Source organism: Grampus griseus, assembly GCF_964374135.1.
Source record: "Grampus griseus genome assembly, chromosome: 2".
Classification (NCBI taxonomy): Eukaryota; Metazoa; Chordata; class Mammalia; order Artiodactyla; family Delphinidae; genus Grampus; species Grampus griseus.
The window spans coordinates 2,562,499-2,585,748 of NC_139018.1; the positions used below are offsets into that span (position 1 = coordinate 2,562,499).

General features: G+C 54.1%; 1 protein-coding gene across 2 annotated transcripts in view; it reads left to right on the forward strand.

The window, feature by feature from the left end:
- CDC42BPB (CDC42 binding protein kinase beta) overlaps positions 1–23,250 on the forward strand; it is a gene marked incomplete at its 5' end in the record, with an annotated part of 114,356 nt that overhangs the window by 87,248 nt on the left and 3,858 nt on the right. The window contains 18 exons of one of the 2 annotated variants that reach the window (XM_082647777.1): positions 1,232–1,380; positions 1,695–1,789; positions 3,632–3,711; positions 7,285–7,374; positions 7,683–7,760; positions 9,359–9,464; positions 10,123–10,259; positions 10,832–10,971; positions 12,167–12,248; positions 13,437–13,653; positions 13,781–13,843; positions 14,845–15,441; positions 18,246–18,343; positions 18,434–18,518; positions 18,639–18,756; positions 18,837–18,954; positions 19,383–19,488; positions 19,595–19,665. In XM_082647777.1, the coding sequence (XP_082503903.1) occupies positions 1,232–1,380; positions 1,695–1,789; positions 3,632–3,711; positions 7,285–7,374; positions 7,683–7,760; positions 9,359–9,464; positions 10,123–10,259; positions 10,832–10,971; positions 12,167–12,248; positions 13,437–13,653; positions 13,781–13,843; positions 14,845–15,441; positions 18,246–18,343; positions 18,434–18,518; positions 18,639–18,756; positions 18,837–18,954; positions 19,383–19,488; positions 19,595–19,665 (2,430 nt within the window). Of the gene's footprint in view, positions 1–1,231; positions 1,381–1,694; positions 1,790–3,631; positions 3,712–7,284; positions 7,375–7,682; positions 7,761–9,358; positions 9,465–10,122; positions 10,260–10,831; positions 10,972–12,166; positions 12,249–13,436; positions 13,654–13,780; positions 13,844–14,844; positions 15,442–18,245; positions 18,344–18,433; positions 18,519–18,638; positions 18,757–18,836; positions 18,955–19,382; positions 19,489–19,594; positions 19,666–23,250 lie in introns of those variants that run through there. The other variant, XR_014296326.1, reaches the window with a different exon arrangement.

Consider the following 23,250-nt stretch of genomic DNA (forward strand, 5'->3'; position numbering starts at 1 on the left):
TTTTTTAATTTATTTATTAATTTTTGTCTGCGTTGGGTCTTCGTTGCTATGCGCGGGCTTTCTCTAGTTGGGGCGAGCGGAGGCTACTCTTCGTTGTGGTGTGGTGGCTTCTCTTGTGGCAGAGCATGGGCTCTAGGCACACAGGATTCAGTAGTTTTGGCATGTGGGCTCCAGTAGTTGTGGCTCGCAGGCTCTAGAGCGCAGGCTCAGTAGTTGTGGCACACGGGCTTAGTTGCTCCACGGCATGTGGGATCTTCCCGGACCAGGGATTGAACCCGTGTCCCCTGCGTTGGCAGGCGGATTCTTAACCGCTGCACCACCAGGGAAGCCCCCGTTGAGATTCTTGTTGCAAAATACAGTGTGGATAGTTCTTCGTGTTGAAGGACTAACTGGATGAGAATGTCCTTAGAAATGTGTTGTCCTTAGAAATGTGTTGTCTGTTCACTTATCCATTCTTGAGAAAGTTCCCCTAGGATGTGGTCCCCTGAGCCTTCTCTCAGCTTATCGGTCCCGCTGTCACCGCTAGATGGAGCCCTGCCCGCTCCTCCGTACACTCTTCTGCTTGTGAGCCATCTCTCTCACTCCGTTTTCTCCTCTTCCTTGTTACGGAGGAAAGTGAAGAATTCTTAACCGTATTCAGTGAAAGCCTTAAGAAAACGTCTGCAAGATAATCTCTTCAGATTTCTCTTACGCTCTTGAAAGTCGGTGAGATACATTAGGCAGCTCAATAAGAAAACGGAAGAATGCTGTCCTCAAGCTGGTTTATTTCACCATGGCTTCAACCTTCTAGGTCATTACATCATTCTTCCTTTCTGTTGTTATTTTAGTGTTTTATCATAGGTAGGAATAATTGATGAGTAATGACATAGTTACTAAGATGATGAAATAGCACAACGTTTCAAGACGTAGGAAAAACAAGGTAACTGTGATCCTAGAATGTAACTTAAATTTGTAGAAGAGTGTAGCGGAGCCCTGTAGAAATCACACTGCAGGGTCAGTTTTATTCTTAGAGGAAAAAAACCCGTCAATTTTATTCTCTAGAAGACCTCTAAGAAAAAAGTCACAAAACTAACATTGGATCCCATGGACTTTAACATCTGAGAGTTGATACTTAAATATAATAAAAGCTTAAGATTAAAAGAAGATGAATTACTTATTTGTTAGCATTAATTTTGTTAAACAAGTAAATAGCTTAAGAATGTATTTTTAATATTTGAACTGATCTCTACAGGATCCCCTTTGGAAAGTCCGCCGTAGTCAGAAGCTGGACATGTCTGCACGCCTGGAACTGCAGTCAGCTCTAGAGGCGGAGATCCGGGCCAAACAGCTCGTCCAGGAGGAGCTGAGGAAGGTCAAGGACATGAATCTCTCCTTTGAAAGGTGCCTGCGGGGCCTTGGGCCACCCGGGGGCGGGCACTGAGTCGGTGTTCAGTTAGACCTAGGTGCACGGGTATGTGTGAGCACTTCACCTCCTGGGGGCTGTGCTTATTAGTGTTTTAAGGAAAAAATGAGAGCATGAGAGTCTGCAGTTTTGAAGTGTATGAACAGGGGTACTTGTCGTGCCTGCCCTGCCGCTTTCCCAGGCACCTGGGTTAAACACCCTCCCCCCACCCCCTAACATCTTGACACTCTCTGAGCCAGCACAGAGGTGACATGGGCTCTGGGCACTTAAAGCTGTTTATTTTTTATTTTAGCAAACTAAAGGATTCCGAAGCCAAGAATAGAGAATTATTAGAAGAAATGGAAATTTTGAAGAAGAAGATGGAAGAAAAGTTTAGAGCAGATACTGGTAAATTAGAATCAACGCGTCTGAATTTTTTTTTTTTAATTTATTTTTGGCTGCATTGGGTCTTCGTTGCTGTGCACAGGCTTTTCTCTAGTTGCTGAGAGTGGGGGCTACTCTTCATTGCAGTGCGTGGGCTTCTCATCCCGGTGGCTTCTCATTGCAGAGCACAATGGGCTTCAGTAGTTGTGGCTTGCAGCACGTGGGCTTCAGTAGTTGTGGCTCACGGGCTCTAGAGCACAGGCTCAGTAGTTGTGGCGCACGGGCTTAGTTGCTCCACGGCATGTGGGATCTTCCCGGACCAGGGCTCGAACCTGTGTTCCCTGCATTGGCAGGTGGATTCTTAACCATTGCGCCGCCCAGGGAAGCCCCTGAATGATTTAAATACAAACCTTTTTTAATGAAATGGTTTTATTTTACATTTCATTTCTTTTAGGTTTAATAGTTTTTAGTTACATAAAGAAAGCACTTAGCATAATTCCAAAGTCCAAATTCTGAAGTAGAGTTTGTTCAAAGATGCCTTCTCCAAAGGTAGCCACAGTTTTTGGTTTATTCTTCCTTTGTTTCACCTTGAAAATATAAAGCAAATACCTGTAGCTGTATAATTAGACAGTTGTGTCCCCCATGACTTCACAAAGGCCTGCCCTGCTCTGTTCTGTGCTCAGGCGAGGCCACAGCCCTCAGCTGGTCCCGGACCCTTCGCCCAGCACAGCACAGCACCCTGCTGGGTGTTGGGCTATTCTGGTCTCTTGCTATCACAGAGTGCTGCGGTGAGTAGCCGTGTGCATATTAGCGTTTTCTGTTTCTGTCCGTGCATTTTGGGGCTAGGTTTCCAGAAGTGGGATTGCCAGTCAGAGGTTAAGCACGCATACACTTAGCCTCAGCAGTGCTGGATTCTGCTCCGACGCTTGTGCGTTTGTGTCTCCGCCACAGTGCAGGCGAGCGTTCCTGCCCCAGAGCCTCGCCTACAAAGTGTGATCTTACTCTGAAGGGGTGAGAAGTAGCACCACGTTTGCATTTTTTCTTATTATGAGCCAGACTGCACACCTTTCCATGTGTTTGAGGGCTGTTTGTATTTCTTATTCTGGTGACTTATGTATCTGTGTTTTCTGCCCATTTTTTATAATTCAGGTTGTGGCTTTTTCTTAGAAGCTTTCTATATATTGAGGACTAGAACCTTCTGTTTGACAGAAGTTGCAAATATTTTTCCTAGTTTGTCCTTGTTTATCATGGTTTTTTGCTGTTGTTATTTTTGTTTTGCCAAGCGTAAGGTATTTTTATTGTTTTTTAACTTTTGTGTGTCAAATTTATCAGTTTTTTCCCTTTTTTGAGTTACAGGGCAATACCCCCATGTCCCCAGTTGCTCAAGTAATTCGCCCATGTCTTCCTTTGACGCTTGCATAGTCTCACTTTTAACATTTAGATTACTGACTTATCTGGAATTTACTATGATGTACAGTTTGAGGGGCGGACCCCGTTTTATCCTTTTCCTGTGGCTAGTTAGTTGTCCAGTACCAGTTATTAAAAAGTTCCCCTCGCTACTGATTTCAGATGAGGGTCTTACCATAGCTGAGATTTCATTACCGTGGGCGCGGGGGCTCTTCCTGGATTTTCTCCCCTGCTCATTGTCCATGGGCGATGCCCCCCGATTCTAGTTAGAGACGCTTCAGTGAATCTGCTTTAGCATCTGGTAGGTCTCCCCCCCCCCCCATTTTTAGAGATTTCCGGATAGTTTTCCTCGGTTACTCTCTCAGATTTATCATTAACTGACAGAATTGATATCTCGGTGACACTGGGTCTTTGCATCTTAAGTTTTTTACCTTGACTGGCCTCGTTTTGTTCTCACAGGACTCAAGCTTCCAGATTTTCAGGATTCCATTTTTGAGTACTTCAACACTGCACCTCTTGCGCACGATCTGACGTTTAGAGTAAGTAATTGTTTTTTTACAGTGACAGATGAATTGATGAAGAGTTAGAAATCAGTTACTGTGATTTGACTACCTGCAGGGCCGCAAACCCACAGTACATTGGCCCCGGGCGGTTTAGCTCAGCTGTGCCGATCCTGCAATTGACCAGGGGCTAAACGTGTACAGTTGGAAGCAGTTAGGGTGTTTGAGGCGTTCACAGAGAGGCCCCTCAAGTTAGGTGGAGGGTAAGAGAGTTCTTGGCATCTTCCGGGAGGAAGTCCACACCGGCCTCTGCCTGTGTGCTGAATATTTCAGGCAGTTTTTAAACCACAAATTCTCACGGTGAAGAATGAGCCGGTCATGTTCCCGTTTCAGTACGGTGCAACCTCGCCGGGGCGGAGGTGGGTGGCTTGCAAGAATAGTCCGGCCCGGGCCCCTGTTGCGGTCCTGGTGCTGGAGTTCATCGCCTCTGCTCAGGGAGACCCGCCCCGGACAGGAGGAACCCAGAGCAGCCCCTCCAGCTTCGGGAGTGGCTGCTGGTCTGAGTGGATCCCGCTTCCCTCCTCTTCAGCTGCGCATTCTTCACATCACTCTGTGGAGGCAGGACGGTCTCTGCAAAACTGCAGGGATAGGCCCTTCCCAGCAGCCCCGTAAAGCAAGCCGCAGCGGGAAGCTAGTGAAAGGAAATCTCATTAATGGGACTTCTGATGTGTTTGCCATTGCTTTTGTTTTCTAACTTTTTATTAGAAAATTTTAAACCTGCAGGAAAGTTGAAAGAATAGTACAGTGAACATATGTATCTCTCACCTGGCATGTTGCTGCACTTTCTCTCTCTCTCTCTCTCCACATGCACATGGACCTTTTTCCCCTGAGCTATTTGAGTGTGGGTTGCAGGCATCATGACCCCTAATACACTCAGTACTGCAGCGTTTCTTTCCTGAGTTGAAGACGTTCCCCTGCGTATCCACAGTGCCGTCACCACGCGGGGATGGTTTGCACTGATGCCGCAGCGCACAGCTGCCTTCCCTCCAGCTCAGGAGCCAGAGCTCGTGTCTCTTTGGTCTCCTCTAATCTGGAGCTGTGCCCCTGTCCCCCCCACCCCCCACTTTGTGTTTTATAACATTGATGTTCTTGTAGTGTGCAAACCAGTTCTCTTGTAGAAGGCCTCCACTCTTCCTCTCGATTAGATGTGGGTTGAACATCTTGATGTGAACTCTGCTTGGGAGATGGTGTGTTCTCCCCGTGAGTGGAGGCCAGTTTGCTCAGCACCGGGGACGCTAAGCTTCTTGACCCTTAGGTGGAGGTGGTGTCTGTCAGACGAGACCCCACCCCGGGAAGGGCCCTGGGAGCAATCAGCGGTCCCCGTGGGTTAGCGGACGACCGTGATCCTTGCCTAGATCAGTCGTTAGGAAATCCAGGCGGATCTGTGTTGCCCCCACCATTCTGGGCACACACCTGTTTACATTCACCTGTCAAGAGGGTTTTTTTAGTCAAATTTGTGATGCTGCCTTTTCCCTGAAGTCCTCAGTTTTTAAGAGGCAAATACATGCAACCGTTTACCACCGCGGTACGTGCAGAACCTGCCGCTGCTCAGCCTGGTGCCTCCTCCTGGCCCTGCACAGCCAGACACCGTCGTCGGGGCAGATACAGACTCCCGAGAAGCAAAGACTGGGGTTGTTAATGGGGGGAGGTGCGGACAGCAGTGGCTTTTCTGTAAAACTAGTGGACAGCATAGCGATCCGTGAGGCGGCAGGTGGTTTCTGGCTCAGACCTTGCATCTCCGTGGGTGGCCAGCGGAGCGGTTTCAGCGTGGCGGCAGAGGTTCTGACCTCTGAACCTCATCCTGTGCAGCCAGCACCCCTGCCATTTTCATGCTTTAGTCCCTCACTACCCTGTGATTTAAGTAGGAAGGACACTTACTGATGGAAAGAAAACAATCCTTGGTCAGAGTCTTGAGTGTGCTAGGAGGGTTTCCAGACGTGAGAAATGTCTGATTGAAGCTTCTCCTCTGCTTTCCCCGTATTAAGCTTGCTGTTTATACTAGGAATGTTTGCCACAATGAGTGAATCAGTACCTTTTCACGCAAGTTTTTATTGGGCGGGAATGATGGTTTTGTGCCTCCTGTCTGTCGCACCCAAGGGCTCTGTCTCCTCCTCTCTGCCAGCCTCTTGGGAAGAAGGAGGCCGCTGCCCACGCCGGCTACCTGCGCCCTCACTCACGTCAGCAGAGCGGCATTGGATGTGCACCTCTCCTCCTCCTTCATTTGCATCCTTTTGTTAATTAACCAACGAAATGAAACTAGTGGGGCTGCTACACGGCTAAAATTAAATTACTTAATGTTCTTTTGCCCTTCATTTATCTAAAGATGGAACTGTAACTCATGTAACACGCCTTACATATGGGAGAAACTTGCTTACATTTGTAGCTAATTGATCTAGCCTTTCCCTTGTGAGTTGCTTACAAGTTCAAATGTTGGAGCACACAGCTGTGTATGTGTTGTTGTGTATGTGCTGCCTTCCCATCTGAATTTGGCTCCCCAGACAGCAGCCTAATTAATTCCAGCCATAGGAAAGTGCTTCTCTGATTTGGTTCAATGGGATTTCGATTCGGAATGCAAGCTGTAAACTGCTCTCGTAGGCACCTACCCAGCCACTTCTGTGTCACATGTATGAAGCTTTGTAAACCGTGTATGTGCATCTGTGTAAGTCGTAATTGCTGGTGGTGAGGAAACGTTAGAATCAGGAACACTCATGGATGTGAAGTCATTTTCAGGTGGATTTAGAATGCAGCTTGAGCTTCAAAGTGTGGGAGTAAATTGGGAATCTTGAGTTATCAGAACAGAACATGACTTCCCTGTGTCATAAAGCTTCCAGGGAAATTCCTACTTCTGGTCACAGGTCCATAGACTTTTTTTTTTTTTTTTTTTTTTGCGGTACGAGGGCCTCTCACTGCTGTGGCCTCTCCCGTTGCGGAGCACAGGCTCCGGACGCGCAGGCTCAGCGGCCACAGCTCACGGGCCCAGCCGCTCCGCGGCATGTGGGATCCTCCCGGACCGGGGCACGAGCCCGTGTCCCCTGCATCGGCAGGCGGACTCTCCACCACTGCGCCGCCAGGGAAGCCCCATAGACCTTTCTTGACGTTAGTACGTTTTCTCGATCCCCGAGTTGGGGTTATGGAGCACGTGGCTGCTTGATCTCAGGGCTCCTGGGTGCACAGTAAAGTCACTGCTGACTGACCTCAGAGGGTTGGCAGCTCCTGTTCCTGCCCTTAAATGGCTGGGCCGGAGGATGGGGGGGTCCGGGCTGCAGTTGGAGCGTGAGACCTTTGGCGATTGTTGTGACTTGTCAGAGTCCACCCTCCCACGCGGTCGCCACCCCAGCCTTAGAACGCCGGGGACAGAGGCCTCGGAGAAGGTAGGGCAGCTGTGAGTGAGGTGGGGTCCGTGGCGGGACGTCCCAGGACTAAGGACCAGTGCTGGGACCTTAGGTCCCCAAGGAAATGCACTTTTTAAATAAAGAACATGTAGTTAGAGTCTAAATTCTGCAGAATAAGCTCTTTTATTCCCACAGTATTTCTCTGCCTTTGTTTTCACAGACCAGCTCAACTAGTGAGCAAGAAACACAAGCTCCAAAGCCAGAGGCGTCCCCACCAGTCTCTGTGGCCGCAACCACAGAACAGCAGGAGGTGAGAGTATTGCCCTGTTGACGCCCCGAGAGCCCTGCGGTCTGCCCCCTGCCCCCACATCCACGCGCCTCACGGGCCCTCGAACAGAAGCTGCCCTGATGCCTCACAGCTTGCCACTCCAAGCCCGGCTTGTGTTTGAGAATTACTGTCAGAGCATCAGCCAGATGAGGGCTGCTTTGACAGGTGTCTCAACAATCTAGTAAATTAAAATGCAGGACTGTTCATTATTAATCAGTTCTGCTGTGTAAGAGGCGTGCTGAGCTAGGACAGTGCTCACCTGTCCCCGCTTGTCCCCGCTTGTCCCCCAGGACGTGGCTCGGGCCCCTCAGAGGCCACCCACCGTGCCGCTGCCCACCACACAGACCCTCGCTCTGGCGGGACCAAAGGTAGGAGGGACCTTGCTCTTCCCCGGGGGGCCTTCTCAGATTTAGACAACTTTTGTGTAAATAAGACGAACTTAGTATTTTCACGTACACAGTAATGTTTTGTTCTGAGTAGTGTGTAATCCAGAAAGCATCAGGACCCTGTGTTTTCTATACTTTTTTTAAAAAATATATTTAATTAATCAGTTTATTTTTGGCTGCGTTGGGTCTTCATTGCTGCGTGTGGGCTTTCTCTAGTTGCAGCGAGCAGGGGCTACTCTTCCTTGCAGTGTGCGGCCTTCTCATTGTGGTGGCTTCTCGTTGCAGAGCACGGGCTCTACGTGCACGGGCTTCAGTAGTTGTGACACGCGGGCTCAGTAGTTGTGGCGCGCAGGCTCTAGAGCACAGACTCAGTAGTTGTGGCGCATGGGCTTAGTTGCTCCACGGCATGTGGGATCTTCCCGGACCAGGGCTTGAACCCGTGTCCCCTGCATTGGCAGGCGGACTCTTAACCACTGCGCCACCAAGGAAGCCCCCTGTGTTTTCTTGATTAAACCAATGAGACATGAGTGCATTTTAATTAGCTGATTTCAGAGTTTAACCTCCCCGGCCCTCTGTCTTCACTCCCCAGACCGCATTTCCTAGTCCACTGGTAACCACTCTGCGCTCGGTGTCCATTAAGTCCCTTCCCCACATTCGTTCCCATTTGTCTGGCTGCACTTTGGGCCTCAGAGGTCCACGTGGTTTATGGGAGGCACTGCTTCCTCCGCGTGAATGGAATTCTGCTCAGTGTGCAGCTTCCTAACTTGTCTTGTTCGTAAACGTATCTTGGAGAGCTGTGCTGTCAGTACGCCCGGGTTCAGCGTAGGTCATGGCTTCGAGGTGTGACAGGGCCCTGGTTTCAAGCTTAGCAGGTGTCTGGCCTTACGTACTAGATGTTCTTTTTTCTTTAACGTAGACATGGTCTTTTTTAAGGCTTCAGTCACAGACAGCCATGCCAGCTAGAGATGGGGGCTTGATTTTGTTTGAGACCAGCTAACGGCTTGGCTTTTGGACTGCGATTCTCGTGGACTCAGGGATCAGACTGCCCTCTGGATTTTGTGTTGGTCACTCCCTTGCTTCCTACAAATGGTTCCACATCTTCACGTGCCCCTGAAATGAATCCTTTCATTTGCTGTGTTAAGCTTCATGGACGCTGGCTGGGCTTCTCATTCCGTTGTCGGTGGCGTCCTGTGTCTGTTCTCCCGACAAGGAGCATTGGGTCTTTCCAGACTCTTGCCGGGAGAAACAAGCTGCTGTGGGTGGCAGCCCACTCCAAAACACGGCCCAGGCCAGCCCCAGAGCCTCTGGCAGGCAAGGGGCTCGAGTCACCACGGCGCCCCAGCCCGGCCAGCGTCGCTGGTGTGGGCGGCGAGGGTCCTCACTGAAGGCTGCACATGTGGACTCATTTTCTGGCTCAGGCTCCACGCGTGGGGTCACGCCGGGAGCCGCGCACGTCGTGGTGAAAGCGTGTGGCTCAGCTTTTCCAGGGTGCGCTGCAGTTGTTGGAACGCTTGGTTACAAGCAGACATGTCCCCGGTCCCCACCGCCCGTGTCTCACCACGTTGACTTTCTTCCTGCAGCCGAAAGCGCACCAGTTCAGCATCAAGTCCTTCTCTAGCCCCACGCAGTGCAGCCACTGCACCTCCCTGATGGTGGGGCTGATCCGCCAGGGCTACGCCTGTGAGGGTGAGTGCGGCCTGCGAGCCAAGAGGGGCCGGGCGTGGGAGTCACGGTGAAGGCCGGCAAGGCCAAGGGCAGCCTAGCCGTGAGGGGCCCAGGGCACATGCTCCTTCTCTGGCTTTACAAGTGCTCGGTGAAGGTCTCTGAGTTGAGATCATGCTGCAGTGGACAGCGCGCTGCTCTGGGGTGACCAGGGTGTCTGTTGGTCCTTGTTTGTTACAAAAGGTAACATCCACGTCCCGTCCACATCCGTTCTCCTGCAGGATGAGGAAAAGCAGAGAGTAAAAAGAACTTTACGATCTTCCACTATCAAGTCATTTAGAGATAAGCACCACTGTCTGGTCTCTTTTCTGCTAGTTTGTCATTGTTAGCATTTTAGGCCTCTGTGTTGTGGTCTTGCCCTGCGCTGGGGCTGGGCGGGCATGCGAGGCCAGCCGAGGTCCCGCGGTGAGAACTGTGACGAGCCTGGGGCCGGAGCCCCCGAGCACAGGCGCCAGCCCCCCAGCGGGTACTCGTGAGCGTGTGGAAGCATTGCCCGATGCCAGCGCACCTGAGCGTTGTAGGAACTGCGCTAAAACCGTCTCCTTCCTGGGGCGCCACGCACGCCTGAGGCGACTGCTGCTGTGGGGGCGCAGGTGTGACAGTGTGTTCTGTGCTTTCGCAGTGTGCTCATTTGCCTGTCACGTGTCTTGCAAGGACAGCGCTCCCCAGGTGTGCCCCATACCCCCCGAGCAGTCCAAGCGGCCTCTTGGTGTGGACGTACAGAGAGGCATAGGAACAGCCTACAAGGGCTACGTAAAGGTAGGACGTTCCCCCCGCTGCCTGCCCAGGCAGGCGACCCAGCCTGGTGACCCACGGCCTTGCCCAGCTACCCTGGAAATTGGTCCCTTTGCTGCATGAAGCGACCCACATGCCGGTCCTGGGAGCCCTCTGGTCCTGGGAGCCCTCCCCTCCTGGGGTCCTGAGGGACCCCCCGCCCCAGAAACACACTCAGCATCAGCTGGGGCCTCTCTTCCCCACGTCCTGGGCTGATGCACTTAAGGTTTCAAAGCCAAGTGCCATTTGAAGGTGCTGTGCCCGGCCCGGCATTCCACGCTGCTCCCCGTCTGCTGTGGGCATTCCACGCTGCTCCCCGTCTGCTGTGGGCATTCCACGCTGCTCCCTGTCTGCTGTGAGCACACCCATTCGTTGAGCTGTCTGCACTGTCCCCTGCGCCACCTTCTGTCATGGGCAGAGCCCCTCCCCAGCACTGCCCGAGTCATCCTGGGCCCAGCCTGGACTGGCCGTGCAGCAGCTAGGAGCGACCACTGCACAGCAGCCGCCTCCACTTGCCGTTGTCCGGCCCAGAGGAACATGGTTACTTTGATCTGCAGGTCCCCAAGCCGACCGGGGTGAAGAAGGGGTGGCAGCGGGCCTACGCAGTGGTCTGTGACTGCAAGCTCTTTCTGTACGATCTGCCCGAGGGCAAGTCCACCCAGCCTGGCGTCGTGGCCAGCCAAGTCCTAGACCTCAGGTCGGTGTGGTGTAGTCGATCCTCGTTCTAGGAGGTTTACTTGACTTACATGTCTGAGAATGAGAGTTTGTTGCCTGGTAGCCTTTAACCCCATTTCTACCTTCACGCCCTTAGTTATTGGGCAGCTCCAAAAACAGGTGCCTGCTAGAAACTTTCCTGCTGTGAATGTTTTTGCCCTGAAAGATTTGCCAAATAGGCATCTAATACGTACCCAAGAACAAGTAGAAAAGATCCCCGAGACACACTGACAGCCTGAGGTGGTCTGTGCTCTGTCCTCGTGAGCCCTTGTCTTCGTGTGGCCACAGCGTTTGCTGAGTGGCACCGTCTCATAGGGCTTCCATTTCTAGTCAGATGCCTTCCTGCCATCCACATACAAAAAGGCACAGCACCCTTCCCTCCCCACCTTCTCTGTGGTTAACTCTGAAATGGACATAATAGCAACGTCGTGAGGTACTAGGGTTGTTGGGAAGATTAATTAAGCAAGTGAATAGACAGGGTGTGCTTAGCTCAGAGCCTGGCGAGCGGAGCTATTGTCGCTGCTGCCACGTCCTCTCCTCACAAGGTGGAGTGCCCGTCCCTCTGTCACCCACCCCCAGTGCCACACAGCATGGCACGTGTCTGGGGCTAGGGCCTGGCTTGGAGCTTCGTTCTCCAGCATCGGTCTTCGGGGGGCCCACGGGCAGGGGTGAGCAGCTGGGCACCTGCAATGTGGGAGCGGCCCCGGGCGACCCTGCTCACCCCTCGCTGCACACAGGTGTGCCCCTGGCCCAGCAGTGACAAGACCGCTGGCAGGTGTCCCGAGATGAAACGCTGCCCGTAGCCCAGGGTTTAGAGCGAACTGGAGGTGATTCCGTGGTTATCTCAGCACATTTTATTCCCGTTTATAGCCAGGTACAGGCCAAAGCAAAGAGGTGGTATGTTTGTACCTGTGGAACAGTCTGGCACAGTATAGAACAGTGTGACTCAGGAAGGTGGTTTTATTCTCAGTCATCCGTAATCATTGAGACGCTTGCAAGATTCTTGTCTTTTGTTTGTTGCCTTTGTCATTATAAGCGTTTTCTTATCCTGGTGGAGGCGAGGAGCCTCCCTTGTATTCTAGAAAGTATCCTTTTTCATACCGTTCCTAAAGGGTGGAGGACAGAGTCCTGTGTGCGTGCCTCTTTTCTGATATTCTGAATGTGTTATTTCTTACCAGAGATGAAGAGTTCTCTGTGAGCTCAGTCCTGGCTTCAGACGTCATACACGCTTCACGCCGAGATATTCCGTGTATATTCAGGGTATGTTTTCTTTCCGATTTTTTAGAGACGTTTCATTAATGATAAAAAGTCCGTAGGGGGACTTCCCCAGTGGTTAAGACTCCGCAGTTCCCCTGCAGGGGGCACGGGTTCAATCCGTGGTTGGGGAACTAAGATCCCGAATGCCACGTGGTGCGGCCAAAAAAAAAAAGAAAAAATCCATGTGGTTAAAGTGAAAGGAGTGTTGTGAGCATTTCCTTGTCTTGTAGCAAGGGGCTCGCGCACATCCAGAGCAGACCTCCCGTTTCTCCAGATCCTTCACACCTGTCGATGTGTCCCGTGTCGCCCGTCCCCCTCCCCGTACTGGGTAACGGACCTGCTCTGCACACAGCAGAGCCCTGTCTCCCCAGGGTCAGGCCCTCCCGCTCCGTCCTCCCTCCTCGGTCTGTGTCCCGGCTGCTCCAGTCCAGTGCGCTAGATGCTGGAGGCCGACACACGGTTGGCTACAGATGAAATGGACCATTCAGCCTCCCTCCTGAGGACTTGTTGGCCATTAACTGGAGCAAAGCCGGGGAAAAATTAGTAGACATTGCTTATCAGCGGTCTTGCTGGCTGAGTTGGAGTGTCCCCTGCTGAGCTAGTGTTAGATGCTGTGGCATCAGGAAGCTTCTAAAAGATGGTGGACCCCCTCCCCCTCCACTGGGAATTTTTATAAGTGCAGAGAAATTTGGCCACAAAACCAAGTGTATGGATCACTTTCTGTGAAATCACATCTCTTCAGAAACTGTCTCTGTATACAATACAGAAAATTCCCGTCATTGTGTGCCTAAAGGATGATTTATAGCAACTAAGGTTGTCCCGTGTCCCGGTAAGTGTTTGGGGAGCGCCCACAGGGAAGTCGTTTGTTTGAAATCCTGTTGTCCCTCGACGTGTTCTGAGAGTGTTTCTCAGTTGTGATCAGAGCATTCAAGAAGGCAGCTTTCGAGTGAACAGTGAACCGCAGTTCTGGCCAGAGCCGAGTCACCTGAGCTCTGGCGAGGCCGGGCTGCGGGCGCTGTGTGAGAGCCAGGCTGTCGCGGCCTGCGGGTGGCTGGACCAGGACCCTGGTGGCCCGCAGAGGCGAGCTCTCCGGGCAGCAGCCCCCGCCCTCACCCCTGCAGGCCGCGTGGCGTCGGTTCGGTGTGTCCGGTTGTCTTACGGCTCTTCTCTGTTTTGTTTTCCGTCGTGAAGGTGACGGCCTCTCTCTTAGGTACACCTTCTAAGACCAGCTCGCTGCTCATTCTGACGGAAAATGAGAACGAAAAGAGGAAGTGGGTGGGGATCCTGGAAGGCCTGCAGGCCATCCTCCACAAGAACCGCCTGAGGAACCTGGTGGTGCACGTCCCGCAGGAGGCCTACGACAGCTCGCTGCCCCTCATCAAGGCTGTCCTCACGGCCGCCATCCTGGGTGCGTTTCTCCGCGTCCCGGCTGCCTGTGGGCTCAGCGGTGTGGCCCATTTGAACTGGTAGTTTCTCCGCCGCTTTGGAAGCAGACGGCCCGCGCGCCGGTACTGACCGCTTTACGTTGTTCGCAGACGGGGACAGGATCGCCGTCGGCCTCGAGGAAGGGCTCTACGTCATAGAGGTGACCCGGGACGGTGAGTGAGCCGGACGCTCAGGCCGCCTGCTTAGCGCCACGCGCGCGGGGTCAGTGGTGGCAGCGTGTAGGGTTAAGACAGATCCCCTGGGTGAGAGCAGTAAGTCGCCGTGTCAGAGAGCTTTATAGAGGAAGGGAAAGGCCAGCGGCTGAGGAGAGGAATGCGCCACAAATAAGACAGATGCTCAGTGACTGTCTGCCTCGTGTCCCCCAGCCCTGAAGGCTGTGGGCAGGGCCCACCCGGTGGGTCCAGTGAAATGCAGAGACCAGCCTCGAGGGCGGGTGGTGAGCTGACTGCCGTGTATGTTAGGCCCTTCAGGGAGAGGACCGAGCAGGGAGTCGGGGCAGGGAGAGCTTCCCAGGAGGAGAAATGCTTCCTTAATTCCTGGGTGCACTGAGGCCTTACCAAAACTCACCTTCCTTTGCTTCAAATTTTGACCTTTCATTCTTCCCAGAAGAAAGAGCAAAAGTACCCACATGTCTCCTCGCTTCACCGCCCTGGGCCCAGCTCTGGGCGCCTCCCCCAAGGAATAGGGAGTTGCCCCGAGGTGGTGGTGGTGCCTTCCTGATGGGCCTGGGGTCCCGACACAGGCACAGTGGAAGAAGGGTGAACACGTGTGGCCTTGGGATGGTGGCTGCTGCCACAGGCTGTTGTCCCTCGGGGTCCAGACCCCCGGCTCTCGCTCAGAGCCCAAGTGGAGGCCCTGCCCCAGTTAGGGTATCGAGGGTCCTGGGTTGGTCTGGGGGCCCAGTGAGCAGGTGGGAGCCTTCAGCGAGTTTATCCAAGGATCCAGTGAGGTTTTTTTGTTTTCCAACGTGGTTCCTGGCTTCAGGGATGAGCCGGAAGGCCGTCCAGATCCACCCACGCAGGGCCTCACTGCCCTTGGCACCTCCCAGCCAGGGCCCTGGTGCCAGGCGTGTGTGTGAGATGACGAGGAGGGGGCGCTCCGGGTGGGGCGCGAGCAGAGGCCCTGGCCTCACGCTCTGGCCCCCATCCTGCAGTGATCGTCCGTGTGGCCGACTACAAGAAAGTGTACCAGATCGAGCTTGCCCCCAAAGAGAGAGTCGCCATCCTCCTCTGCGGCCGGAACCACCACGTCCACCTGTGTCCATGGTCCTCCTTCGACGGCGTGGAGAGCAGCGTGGACGTCAAGCTTCCGGAGACGAAAGGCTGCCAGCTCATAGCGACCGGGACGCTGAAGAAGAGCGGCCCCACCTGCCTGTTCGTGGCGGTGAAGCGGCTGGTGCTCTGCTATGAGCTCCAGAGAACTAAGCCTTTCCACAGGAGGCTCAGCGAGCTTGTGGCCCCTGGCAATGCACAGTGGATGGCCGTGGTCAAGGACAAGCTCTGTGTTGGCTACCCTTCCGGGTTCTCTCTGTTGAGCACCCAGGGAGATGGGCAGGCTCTAAACCTGGTAAATCCCAATGACCCCTCGCTTACGTTCCTCTCACAACAGTCTTTTGATGCCCTTTGTGCTGTGGAGCTCAAAAGTGAGGAGTACCTGCTTTGCTTCAGCCACATGGGACTGTACGTGGACCCGCAAGGCCGGAGGTCACGCACGCAGGAGCTCATGTGGCCTGCGGCGCCCGTTGCCTGTAGTATGTATATGTTTTCTGTTGCCATACCCCGTTGCCGCTGTCGCACCACCAGTCAGCATGTGTCCTATTTGCTTTGGTTTGTCCTCTAGCTCCCTTAGCTGAGTGGTCGCGAGAGGCGGGCCCCGCGGCTTGCTGCGGGGGCAGGGTGGTCCCACTGCCACACCCCGGGCCCGTTGGAGTGGGCTTGCCCTCCTATCCCACGGGCACTGCGGGGGCCCCTCAGCCCAGGAGCCCGACGGAGACGGCTGGCCTCCCTGGGGGAAGCCCAGGCCAAGGGAAGACAGGACCTGCGGTGTTACGTTTTAAAAGACGTTCTTCGTGATGATGTATAAACTTACACGGTGATGAAAACAAGCTAAAGGTTTCCAGTGACCAGAAAATACTCAGTTCTGATGTCCAGGTCAGAGTTCCTCTCGGGACAAATCTTGTTCCGAGGCGTAGGAGCCGTTCTGGAGAACAGTTGTTGCTTCATCGGCTCAGTCACATGTCCTTCTGCGTGGATGCCAGCGCTGGGCACGAGGCCCCGGAGTCTGCACTCCACAGGGGGCGCTTCCTGCTGGGCCTGCTGTCTGAGCACTTTTTAAAGACCCTAAACCTCCCATTCTAGCCACTCGATATAGAGTATAGCAGGTGGGCTGCATCACGAGGCCGGAAGGCAGAGGGACGAGGAGTGAGTAGGCAGCCGCAGGGCACACGTTGATTTCCAGCTGTTGGGGGCTGGGGTCGTGGGGATGGGACGTGGGAGTTCGGTTTTTCCTTCATTACCTAAAGGAACAGTCTTGCGGCTGCCTCGTTGCTGGCTTCCCCAAGCTGGCAGAACAGCCAAGGCGCTGGGACCAGGAGCCAGGCCCGTGAGGGGAGCTGCCGGCCTTCAGCCGGCGGAGGCTCGCTGGACGTGTCCCGGCCTTGTTAGCCCTTGGCCAGGGCCTGGGGTGCGGTGCGGGCAGCCAGAGCCAGCAGGAAGGGCCGAGGCCTGGCCCTGGCGCTTCTCCTGGTCTCTCCCTGCCACACCCGCTCGTCTTCATGGGCGGCCAGTGCAGGAATGGCCTCAAGACCACCCGGTAACGTCTGACAGGATGCAGGTCACTGAGTGCCGTGTTCTGTAATCTTGACCGTGAGTGACCTGGCGGGGACGCCCGAGGTTCCTGCGTTCTCCCCTGATTCCAGCTCTCTCTCCACCTTTGTGCTCTCGTCTCACCTCCATGCACAGTACAGATGCCAAGTCAGTTTTAGAGCTGCCGAAAGTAATTCAGTGACTTTGAGGCTGGAGAGCTAGAAGTGTGGCCTGCTTGTCCCAAGCCCCGTCCGAGCATGCGTGTGTTCTGCCCCTTCTCCTGTTCCCCGCGGGGCGGGGCTGGGGGGCGCTAATCGGTCCCAGCCTACCGAGGAGGCCCCTGAGGGCCACGTGGTGAGGTGACCTGCACAAACCGCACAGCAGAGTCTGGCTTCACACTTGGACTGTCAGACTCCACGGCCCATGTTCTCGCCACTGATTTAACTTTTTAGTTCAAATTTTTCTTTAGACTGGACATCTCAGTTTATCACTTTATCAGTAAGTCGTACGCACAGATCTCTCCTGGCTCCCTGCAGATGAAGCCCCACATGCTCACAAGTAAGAAGAGCTGCCCCAGAAGCCCCCATGTGGGGGAAGGTCCTCTGAGTCACTTCAGGGCCCTCTGGTTTCTCTGACCATCTTTTTCGCGTGTGGCACTCAGAAGGCCTCATGGTTTGTCTGAGATGTCACTTCTGGGACAGTTCGGTGACTGGTTCCAGCATCTTTTGTCTGTTTCCTAAACCCTGTTGTATTTTCTTTTTTGTGTTCAAAAGAACCGGTGTGATCAGAGAGCCCATATAGAATCTGTAATAGCAGCATAGCAGAAGCTTTTTAGAAATTTACCTTCAGTTAAGCGTAACGTGAGGAAGATTAACCCTGGAAGGTAGAAGGACCAGGAACCAGGCCTGAGCCAGAGCCACCTGCCAGCTCTGCGTGCCCGCCCGGGCGAGGCTGTGTGATGACAGCATGCTGGGACCGCAGCCTTGCGCCTCCCCTGGCAGGATGGCGGGATGCAGCCCCCACCGCTGCTTTCTCTCAGATAGTTCAGATATTTTTTACCGCTGTCCTAAACGTGGGAAAGGCCCCTTAAACTTAGGGTGCCACAGGGCCACCAGTCCTCGGTCTCACACGTCTGGTTCGCTGGGAGGGTTTTCCGTCACGACCTGAGGATGTCCCATCCCTTAGCGGGGAAGGGGAGAGACAGCTCCAGCTCCCCAGCTCATTGCAGGAGAATAACTGTCGTTTTACCGCGTGTGTGTTCAGACCCGATTCCAGGAGGGCGGCCTGAAAGCAGCCCCAGAGTGAGCCAGCGCCCCTGCCCAAAGCCCAGCAGCCGTCTCTGGGTGGAGATTTAAGTGTTTACCCAGAAATCTGACCTTTGGCATCTCTGAAAGAAGGGATTTGCCTTAAGAAACAAGACATTAGGCCCCTGCCTGGATTTCAGATGTTTCGAGCCTGAAGTGACAGGGTTCTGCAGTAGTTGTATAAGAAAGCTAAGGGGAAGCCAGGTGTTTAAACAGGTCGCCTTCGGCACCTATGGCGATGGTACTGAAATGCTGTTTAGTTTCAGGAGTGGAGGTAAAGCGTTCAGACGTCCGTTGTGTTTGTCTGAACCTTGAAGTGAAGGTTCCCTCTAGAGTGAGGGGCAGGGCCCCTGCGGCCTGGGCCGTTGCACCCCACGCTGGGCGGGCAGCCCCCGGCACTGGGAGGGGGCGGGCCCGGGCTCATCACTCTGCTCCGTGTGCGCCAGGTTGCAGCCCCGCACACGTCACGGTCTACAGCGAGTACGGCGTGGACGTCTTTGACGTACGCACCATGGAGTGGGTCCAGACCATCGGCCTGCGCAGGGTAAGGCCCAGCGGTGCCCGGCCCCTCCCCTGGCCGCCCCCCCCGCCCCCCCCCCCAGCAGCCAGCCTCCCTCTCTGGTTTCCAACGCAGATCCGGCCACTGAACTTGGAGGGCAGCCTCAACCTCCTCAACTGCGAGCCTCCCCGCCTGATCTACTTCAAGAGCAAGTTCTCGGGTGAGCCCTTCTCGGGGGGAGCAGAGGACGGGGGCTGGAGGGGGCCTGCCTGGGAGTCAGCGGCCCCGTGGCCCTCCCCCCGGCCCCACGGAGCCACAGCGGCCTTTCCTTGTCCTGCAGGAGCGGCTCTCAACGTGCCCGACACCTCTGACAACAGCAGGAAGCAGATGCTGCGGACCAGAAGCAAAAGGCGGTTTGTCTTCAAGGTGCCGGAGGAGGAGAGGCTGCAGCAGCGGCGGTAGGAGCCTGGCTGGGGGCTGCGCTGGGCCCAGAGGACCCCGACGCCTTCCTGAACCTCACGGTGTTTCCTTTCCCCAGAGAGATGCTCAGAGACCCGGAGCTGAGATCCAAGATGATCTCCAACCCCACCAACTTCAACCACGTGGCCCACATGGGCCCAGGCGACGGGATGCAGGTGCTCATGGACCTGCCTCTGGTGAGCCCGCGGGTGCTGTCCCCTGCCCTCCCCACACCCCGGCTCCCCTGTGGCTCCTGCCTGTGTGCTCCTGAGGTGTCTGTCACCGTCTCAGTCTGTTAGGGGTTTGTGAGAAATAGCTGTCAGCGGTGCTAAAACACCTCAGTATATGGGCACGTAGCATACTTTGTGGGGTTTTTTTTTCCCTTAAAAAATGTGTTTTCTGTAGAATTTGACTTGGCCTAAAGTCACTATTGCCAATTCTTAGCTCAAAACTGACCTGATGCCGCTGTCCAGAGGTCCTTCCCAGCCCGTTTTGCCTGTCGAGGCCCAGGGCCCCGGCCTGCTCGTGCTGCAGACTTTGCACTTGGCCTGCGCGCTCTGCCCGGGGCCCGGCTGTGCTCCCCCAGGGCGTGCTCACGTGCTCACGTGCTATTCTCTCTGCCCAGAGCGCCATGCCCCCCTCCCAGGAGGAGAGGCCCGGCCCTGCTCCCGCCAGCCTGTCCCGCCAGCCTCCGCCCAGGAACAAGCCCTACATCTCGTGGCCCTCATCAGGTACCAGGGGTGCCCGGGGCAGGGCCTGGATGCTGGGACTCCAGGCTTTCAGTTCGTCTCTGAACTGTTTTCCCCGAGATGATCAATGGCTGCCTGTGTTCCGTAGGTGGATCTGAGCCCGGCGTGGCTATGCCTCTAAGAAGTATGTCTGATCCCGACCAGGACTTTGACAAAGAGGTAAGACTTGCCCAGTTACAAGGGACAAGGCCTGGGGTCTGCAGCTCCACATGTGCAGGAGACTCGAAGCAGCTGTTCTTTGGAGAAAGAGACTCCATCTCCCCTCGAGCGGCCACGTAGGGCCCCAGTGGTCACCAGCCCCCCCGGAGCTCCCCACTCATGACCGCTCAGGCTGAGCCAAGGCCGGGAGGAGGGAGGACGTGGACCCTGTGGCTGTGTGTTGGGAGAAAGATGTGGATTCTCGCCTCCAGGTCATGGCCTCAGGGAGACCGAGGCCTCTGCGGCCTGGTGCTGGGCCTCCTTCCAGGCCCTGCTCCCGAGTCACCTGGTCCCTTGCCCCCAGCCATGGCTGCCCGAGGCTGGGCCAGCCCCAGGAGGATGCCGCCGAGAGCTCAGGAGGCATCAGGAGGGGGGCCAAGGAGCTGCTGGGGCCCGGCTCTCCTCCTGGGCACTGACTGCGGGTGAGAGATGAAAGCCCTCCTGTGAAAAGTGCAGGAAGGCTTCTCCTGTCTAGACTCTTCCGTGTACTTTTATGCACGTGGCTGTAACATGTCAGTAGGCACGTTCCTTTTAAAGCACAGGTGGCCTCACGTGTCTTGCTCTCTCCTCCTCTGACTGCCCCCTGGGATCGGAGCGTGGGGGGCCAGGTGGGGGCATCCCTGGCTCAGGTGTTCTTGGGCTTTCAGACCCAGCTCCAGGTGGCAGTGTCCTTGGTTCCCTGTGTGTGTGGTGGGGGAGGAGGATGGGAAGAATGGCAGCCTGAGGGCTGTGCCCCAGCAGCGCTTTTGTGGGAAGGAGGACAGAGGCTGGCTGCGCTGGCTGTTCTAGCAGCCTCGGCACCGACAGCACGTCCTCATGGGGGCTGCTAAGCTGACAGCGGAAACCAGAAGGGCTTCGCCTCACGTGGTCCTCACCTTCCTGGCGTGGCCAGCTTTTCAGGTGTGGATCGGCTGCTGCTTCCTCTGGGTCCACGTTTGCGCCCTTTACCCGTCTTCTCTTGAGTCACCATGCTTTCCTCTTAACTCGTTTATAGAAACTCTTCATAGGTTGTGGGTGTTAATCTGTTGCAGGTACTTTTCCCCTTACTGCTGACTTTTTAATTTTGTCTTTAATTGTAAGGGCATTGTCATACAGAAATATTTAATTCTCGTACAGTCTAGTCTTTATCTTTTTAATTAAGATAAACATTCTCTTGTAGTCTGAGAGCTTGGTAGGGTTTTCTGTTTGTCATTACGTCGTGAAAGTGTCTGCGAGGGGGTGTGAGAGTGAGTGTGTGTGTCTTAGCATGTGTGTGCGTGCGCAAGGACCTGAGCTGCTTCTTTTTAAGGTACATGACACGCTGGCCCTGCACCACTTCCTTCCTTCCAACTTGAAGTGTTACCCTTTATTATTTGTTAAATTCCTTTGTTTACGTATCTCTATCCCTGGAGCCTCTGCTGCACCACCTGTAACCTGAGAGCCGGTAGAGCACATCTCTTCATTCCCACTTTTCAAAACACTTTCTTAGCTTCTCCTTCAAATAAATTTTAAAATATTTTTAGGGGCTTCCCTGGTGGTGCAGTGGTTAAGAATCTGCCTGCCAGTGCAAGGGACACGGGTTTGAGCCCTGGTCCGGGAAGATCACACATGCCGTGGAGCAACTAAGCCCGCGAGCCGCAACTACTGAGCCCACACGCCTAGAGCCCCTGCTCCGCAGCAGAGAAGCCACCACAATGAGAAACCTACACGCTGCAGCTAGAGAAAGCCCGCGTGCAGCAACGGCGACCCAACGCAGCCAAAAATAAGTTAAAATTTTTTTTAGATTATGGAGCTTGTTGACTCCATCATAATCTAAAAAAAGTGAAAATTGTGTTGAGCTTTTCTCTGGGATTGTGTTGGATTTGTAGATTAATTTGGGGGCCGCTCACCATCCTGACCTTCCCTGTGTAGGAACACTGCACGTCTCTCCCCTTGATGGGCTCCCTCTTGCAGGTTGCACGTGTTGGTGGCTAATAAGTTAATTCTTAAGCATTCCAAGGTTCTTGTTGCCATTGTGCATAGAGTATGATCCTCTTAATGTGGGACAGTGAGAGATTCAGCTGGTGAACATTTTGATGCCAGTTTTTCCGTCTGTGTTTATCAGTGAGGTTATCTGTGCCTTCTTTTCTGAGCTGCTCTCTTTAGCTGTCTTCAGGGCTGCACCCGCCTCAACTCTGGCTTAGGAAATCTGGATCTCTTAGTTGCCATCATACAGGGGTTTTCTTTTCCTGGAAGGTTTCATAGGCCTCCCTTAAAAGGGCCTGAGGTTGATGGCTAGAGAGGTCGGTCTTCTGGGGGGTTTTTTCTTATTTTTTCCCCTGCAACTATCTGTTTTGAAAATTTTCAAACTTCCAGGAAAGTTGCAAGAATGGTAGAGTGAATAACGCACATGAGCTGTACCTAACCCATTTTCCCCATTTGGGTTTTTGGGGAGGAACCAGCAGAAAGTGAGTTGCAGTATTACCCACCCCTAAGTACTTACCCGCACCTCCCTTGGGAAGGCGTCTCCCCGCTGCCCGGTGACGTCCTGTTCCTAAACCTAGAATCCAGCCAGGACCACGCACTGCGTTTAGTAGGCACAGCTCTTCAGTCTTCAGTCCACTGTGCAGTTTGTTTACAAAAAGTGCAGTTTTTTTTGCGAAACGTTCCTCAGTCAAGGCTTGCCTGGTTTTTTGAATTGGGTAAACAGTGAAAAGGCTCCGCACCTGTCTCCCAGCCGCCCGGTTCTCCCCAGGGACCAACAAACAAGTGTGTATGAGGGTGCGTGCACACTGCACACACTTTTTTCCTGACTGCACACATCGTACCCTTTATCTGAGAGCAAGGCTGATCCCTCACATGACCAAACACAGTACAGCTGCCATACTGATGAAGCCACCTGCGTGTCCCCATAATGTCCTTAAGCACCTTTGCTGGCGCGGGACCCAGTCCCCAAGCACGCGTGGCATTTAGCTGCCTCATCTCTTTGGCCCCTTTACTCTGGAACAGGCCCTCAGCCTGTCTGGCATAAAGCACATCTTCTAGAACACTCCTCAGTTTGCGTGTCTGACATTTCCTTGTCTTTTGAGATTTGGGTTGTGTGTCCCAGGATGGAGTACGGCACACAGGACGTGGTGTCCTTCTTGGGGTGTTGCATCCTGAGGTACATGGCATCTGTTTGTCCTGTACTGACCTGTTTGTTCCTCTTTTTAAGTTTATTTAAGTGAAATTCACATAACAGAAAGTAACCATTTAAAAGTCAACAATTCGGACTTCCCTGGTGGTTCAGTGGTTAAGGATCCGCCTGCCAATGCAGGGGACACGGGTTTAATCCCTTCCAGGAAGATCCCACATTCCGTGGGGCAACTAAGCCCGTGAGCCACAACTACTGAGCCTGCGCTCTGGAGCCCTGAGCCACAACTACTGGGTCCACGTGCCACAGCTGCTGAAGCCCGTGCGCCTAGAGCCCGTGCTCCACAACAAGAGAAGCCACCGCAGTGAGAAGCCCGCACACCGCAACGAAGAATAGCCCCTGCTCGCCGCAACTAGGGAAAGCCCGCCTGCAGCAAGCCCGCGCGCAACGAAGAC